Source organism: Oryzias melastigma, linkage group LG11 (genome assembly GCF_002922805.2).
Source record: "Oryzias melastigma strain HK-1 linkage group LG11, ASM292280v2, whole genome shotgun sequence".
NCBI lineage: Eukaryota > Metazoa > Chordata > Actinopteri > Beloniformes > Adrianichthyidae > Oryzias > Oryzias melastigma.
This window is the reverse complement of record NC_050522.1, coordinates 11,558,815-11,564,664: the sequence shown is the minus strand read 5'-3', so window position 1 is coordinate 11,564,664 and position 5,850 is coordinate 11,558,815. Positions and strand designations below refer to the sequence as shown.

Below are 5,850 nucleotides of genomic sequence, written 5' to 3'. Positions count from 1 at the left end.
GCCTGAAGACTTGGCTATTTGAACAGCTAAAAGCTCCTGATCGAGGCTGAATTCTGTCTGGGACTTTCTAATTTTTCCTGCTGTTTCCTCCCTCTGAACATTCTTTAAAGATGTGAGTATCAGTGATAAAATTCAACTTCAAAAATCTTAACTACATAAAGAAATTTATCTCAGAGTAAATTCGATTTGCTTTTCTCTTACTTTCTAAGCTGAGTATAATGTATGCACAGAAAAAAAAAGAGGAAGAACCAGTCTGATCAGTTTTTGACAAGCCTTCAAACAGGAAGAGAAAACAACAACTCACCAACTCACCTCAGATCAAGTTGGACTGGTTTTGTGATATATTTTTAGGACCTTAGAAGAGAAACTTCGTCTCATGGACAAGGTGTTACACCAACAGAAGCACACAAACCCAAATGGTTTATAACACAGATCAGTATTAGTTACTTTTTAAACCTTTTTTACTTTCATGTGGATACAAGCCATGAGGACTTGGTTTTTGAGCAACTGACGGCTTCTGAACGAGACGGAATTTATACCACTTGCTAAATTTATTTTATGTTTGCTACCTCTGAACATACCTATAAAATGTATGTATCCATGAAAAATTCAACTTCAAAAATCTTGTTTTAAATGTAAATAGGTAGTCTGAAATAATGCTGTGTAGTTTTGCAAAAAAAATGTAAGTATGCTGTTTAAATGGCATGGGCAAGATAGCTGTGAAAAAGAAACACATTTGTACAGAAAATCCGTGTTTGTAAACGGATCGGCGGGTAACTGACTTCCCGGTAGACTGCTAGCGTATACTATATATGGGCAAAGTCTGCACCCGGATCAGCGTGCCACGGTTGGAGACTGAGAACAGTGTAGCCCGGTCGACAGCTGCGTCCGCCCCGATGCTCCTGCACTCCATCCACTGCCCCGGAACAGCGGGATCCAGACGACACCCGCTTTAAAACAAACAGTGGCTGGGACCTATTATACAGCCGAGCTGGTTGCGACGCAACGCTGCAGGAAAAATTTACCCGACTGGGGCAGCAACCCTGGGCTGGGGTCTCCCATTCTACAAGCGGTTCCCACCCAGCCTCTATCAGAAGGACTCGGGCACTATTGTGATAGCCGGCAGGTGGTCTTTATACGCTGAATTTCCCGGTCCACCCACTGGAAGGGGATTCAGCACTGATGGACCATTCCCTTTTGGCTGAAGAAATCCTGATTAGTTTATTTTTCTCCACTTAGTAATCTTATTACCTGTGGGTCAAATTATCTAATCTGAGGTCTAACACACATACAAATACCACGGCTATCTTCCATAAAACAAAAAGATCGGTGGTCCTGCCAGAAAACGTGGAAATGGTGTTAAGTCTAAAGCTGCTGTTGAATAGACTACAAGATAAGCATAAACTTTCACTATTGAGAGTAAAATCCCTCAGATCTTGTTCAAATGTTTTCTAGAAGTTCTCCTTTATCAGGTGACAGTAATAATTTACAAGTAAAAAGTCGCATTCTTGTTTTTCAAGCTTTGCGTGTACAATTGTAACCAGTGTTGGGACTAACGCCGTTTAAGTATAACGGCGTTACTAACGGCGTTATAAATCAAGTAATTTAGTAATCTAACTAATTACTTTCATCCTCGCTGTAACGCCGTTATAGTTACTTCGTGTAAATCGCGGCGCGTTACTTCAAAGTTTGATGATCTTGCTGGAGCTGGGCGCTTCGCACCCGAGCGTTCCGCGTCAATTCTGGCCGGAAGTTGCATCAAGATACATGACAAAATCCGGTTTCTTTTCAAAATATAACCAGTTTTTCACAATAAAATGCCGCGATTGACAAATGTGATCATGTTTTTGTATCTAAACAGGCGGTAGACACGGATATAAACATACAATCGCAACACAAACGTGCAAACGAGTTACTTTGCCAAGTAACTAATTACTTTGAAGATGCAGTAATTGAGTTACTAACTCAATTACTTTTTGGGAGAAGTAACTAGTAACTATAACTAATTACTTTTTTGAAGTGAGATGCCCAACACTGATTGTAGCACAGCAGTTAACCTGGCATCTATATATTCCAATATGATGTGACCGTGATCATGAGAGTGTGCGTGTGCATAATTGTGAGAGTAATTGTGTCCATGGATTTCTTTATTGTAGCTTATTCAAGTTATAAACTGACCAATCAGAGGCCTCAGTAAAAGCACCTTGATGATTTGATTAACAAACTCCAGTATGGAGTTCAAATAAGCTCACTCATGATTGAATACAGTATTTCCTCTAAAATTGTGACTTAGATTGACTCAGACTAATCGCTGACAACGGGTTGGAATCGTTTGCAATATGGTGGTAGACGTATGTGATGGAGAAGGCTCTGGCCTGATTTCGCGAGGGACAGAGGTAAGGCTTTTCTTATGGGTGATGTCAACACTTTATTATGTCCAGTTTATATAAACGAGCTATATTTTACAGCAACCATTGATCCCAGTCGTACTTCACTCCTGTCTCTGTATTCTTTGGGTCTTGAACAATAAACTTCTTAGTAAACCATGGAAAGGTTAATGACAAGTCAGAGCTGTTTTGTGTGTGGGTGTGTGTGTATGTGTGTGTGTGTGGTTGTGAATTTATTAGTATTATATACTTTATATGGATCTTCATTGTATTTTTGTTTTGTCTAGTACATGATATTCTGTCTTTTTTTTTGAGTTATCTGTTTAAAGAGGAACCCCTCAGAAACGAACTGTGTCATCTCAAGGGGCTTATCCTCCCATTGTTTTTTCTGCAAATGTTAAATAAATAAGTAATTGAAAAGCAAAAAGTAATTGAAAAACAAGTAAATGAAAAGCATTAAACATAATATAGAAGGTGTTTATAAATAAAATCTGTATGACACAATTTTTTTATAAAAATATATGACAAACCATTATGAAAATAAAATCCTTCAGCAATTAATGCTTAATAATGCGCCATAAAATATTAAAAATTGAAACCTCAATGTAAAATATTACCCATTAACTTAATGTGTTTGCCTAAAGTACTTTACTTAGTAGCAAATAAAGACAACTTAATCATATGTTGTGCAGACAATGAAATAAAAAAAATAGCATCTGCAAAGATGTGGCTGGGGAGTGAGGAAGATGAAGAGGACAAGGGAAGATCAAAGAACAAATTGATGGAAGTAGTAAGAGTGGAATTGAAAAAGTTGTATTTAAGTCAGAGTTTTTGTTTATTTCTCTATTTTATTTTCTGTCTTTAAGGTTTTTACATTTTTAAGTTCCTGCCATCATACCTGGTTCCCGCATTTTGGGTCCCACTCTATCACTTCCTGACATCAACAGTTCTTTCAGTTCAAGAACAAGATCAGCTGACACCTGTCTGTGTGTAATTTCATCAAAACAAGATGAAGAAATTATTGATTCTGTTCTTCCTCTGTCACACAGTTTCTGCAGGTAAGACCACAAGCAACATATTTTGACAAAGCTTGTTTTTTCATGCTGTTCTTTGGCTCATTTCTGCTCCTCTGTCCTTGGTTTTAGCTTCCAAACTTAAAATTTTCAAACCAAACAGTCTTGTTGCAGGTATTGCCAAAAACTGCTTTGTTGTCACATTGTCAATTTAAAGCACTACCATATATAAATGATAGAGTAAAATAAATAAATAAATGTTTCAGGTTGACAAAAAAATATCAAACAAAATAACTGTAATGGTGCATTCCCACTTCGCAGGTCAAATTCACGTCTGCCACCTCTCTTTTAAGCTCATGAAATTTATTTGACCTGGCCACGGAGCAACCACTGAAGAACTTCTTTCGTTGACCACATTATGGAAAACAGATAATGTTAGTGAGCTTGGCTCTATATGTTTTGGAGAGCTCTACAGAGGTTCTGGTGAGCACACCATTGTGTCTGGGTTCACAAGATCATTCAGTCTCTTGGTGCAGGCTTTCTATACAGCGCAGTGAGAGCTGTACCCAGATTATGGCAGCTTTAAATATTACTTCTGTCTGTTTGTGGAAAATAAAACTGGAGGATCTTACTAGTATTGTCTTGATTTGACATAAGAAAAACATCGCCCACGGAGCTGTCACATCGCTGGGATTGCAGCTACTTTGATTTCATTGAAACTTAGGGGTTTATTGTTCCTGTTGATGCTGGCTAAAAAGCTTATTGGTTGAGCCCACTAAATTTTGAAGACAGATTTTATATAGTTGATGTAGAGACCGTTTGTGAGGTGTTGAGTCATTGATTTGTTTGAACCGAATAAACAAAATCTTAGGGACCACAGATGACCACATGTGACCTAATGTGACTTGTGGAAAGCACAGAGATATTAAGATTCAGGCAGTTTGGGACCGCTAAAGGGTCCTGAAATAATATATTGTTTTTTTTTTCCACTATGGGAGTGCTAAGAGTTTAGATAGAGTGAAGAAAAACTGGCAGGAATGTGAGGTCTCAGTGATTGTTGTAAATGAAAGGCAGACTAAAGAAAATTCTTAAAAAATCATGTACGCCTGAATTATGATCATTCAAGAGTGTGCAACAAAAATCATGGTAGACCTTCAAAAAGATCCAGACAAGTTTTTTTTTTTTTTTTTTTTTTTGGAACAGTTTTAGGATAAATAACTCAGATGCCAATAACTCCTTTCTTTGCAGTGAAACACTCCCTGAAGTTCTACCTTACTGGCACTTCTGGAACAGCAAACTTTCCAGAGTTTGTTGGTACAGCAACAATAGATGACATTGAGATTGGTTACTGTGACAGCATGAAGAGAAGAGCTGAACCTAAACAGGATTGGATAAGAAATCTGACAGAAAAAAATCCCCAACAGCTTAAGTGGTATTCCCAGAAGTGTCTTGGATATCAGCAGCTCTTTAAGTCTTACACGGAGGTTTTTAAGAAACATTTAAACCAAACTGAAGGTAAGTTGAAGATTTTCTATAAAAAGTTCTCTGAAAAAGTTCTGATTCTGAGATTCTTGTTTAAAAAATGTTTCCAAAATTAAAATGAGTCTGAATTTAATGCACCTTAAGATGCTTCAGCATGACTTTATGTAAAAAGAGAAGCTAAGTGTCTGTTTTTTTGTCATCCAACATATTCATAAAACTCAAAATCAGGCCTTTCTAAATGACTGCAGCTTTAACTGCAATTGTTCTCTATAAAGTTTAGTGTTGTTGTTTTTTTCTTCCAGGTTTTCACATTCTCCAAAGAATAAGTGGCTGTGAGTGGAATGATGAAAGTAATGAAGTCGAAGGGTTCCTTCGTTATGGATATGATGGAGAAGACTTCATCTCTTTGGACCTGCAGAGCATTACATGGATCACTCCTAAAACACAAGCTGCTGAGATAAAAAAATTGTGGGATGCAGAGAAAGCGAGATTAGTGCACATGAAAAATTATTATGTGTCAAAGTGTCCTAAATCCCTACAGGAATACTTGCACTACAGGATGAGTTTTCTGCAGAGAACAGGTAGAAACAATAATGTTGGCTGGCAAATGCAAAGAAATGGAAAACTTTACACTTTTCTTTTCCTTGTGCAGAGCGTACTTCAGTGTCTCTTCTCCAGAAGACTCCCTCATCTCCAGTCAGCTGTCATGCCACTGGATTTTATCCTGACAGAGCAAAGCTATTTTGGATGAAAGATGGACAGGAGATTCATGAGGGAGTGGAGAAGGGAGAGATCCTCTCCAACAATGATGGAACCTTCCAGATGAGCTCTGAGCTGGATGTTTCATTAGTCAAACATGAGGACTGGAGTAGGTATGACTGTGTGTTCCAGCTCTATGGAGTAAAGGAAGACATCATCACCACACTGGACAAAGCAAAGATCCAGACAAACTGGGGTAATATTGTTAA

At 37.9% G+C, this 5,850-nt stretch overlaps 1 protein-coding gene across 1 annotated transcript in view; it reads left to right on the top strand.

The window, feature by feature from the left end:
• Positions 1-5,850, top strand: part of LOC112161861 (major histocompatibility complex class I-related gene protein) — a 7,670-nt gene continuing 1,820 nt past the window's right edge. Inside the window, exons 1-5 of the mRNA XM_024297368.2 lie at positions 1-112; positions 3,254-3,445; positions 4,649-4,915; positions 5,185-5,463; positions 5,535-5,837. Of these exons, the coding sequence (XP_024153136.1) occupies positions 3,397-3,445; positions 4,649-4,915; positions 5,185-5,463; positions 5,535-5,837 (898 nt within the window). The 5' untranslated portion in view covers positions 1-112; positions 3,254-3,396. The remainder of the gene's footprint in view (positions 113-3,253; positions 3,446-4,648; positions 4,916-5,184; positions 5,464-5,534; positions 5,838-5,850) is intronic.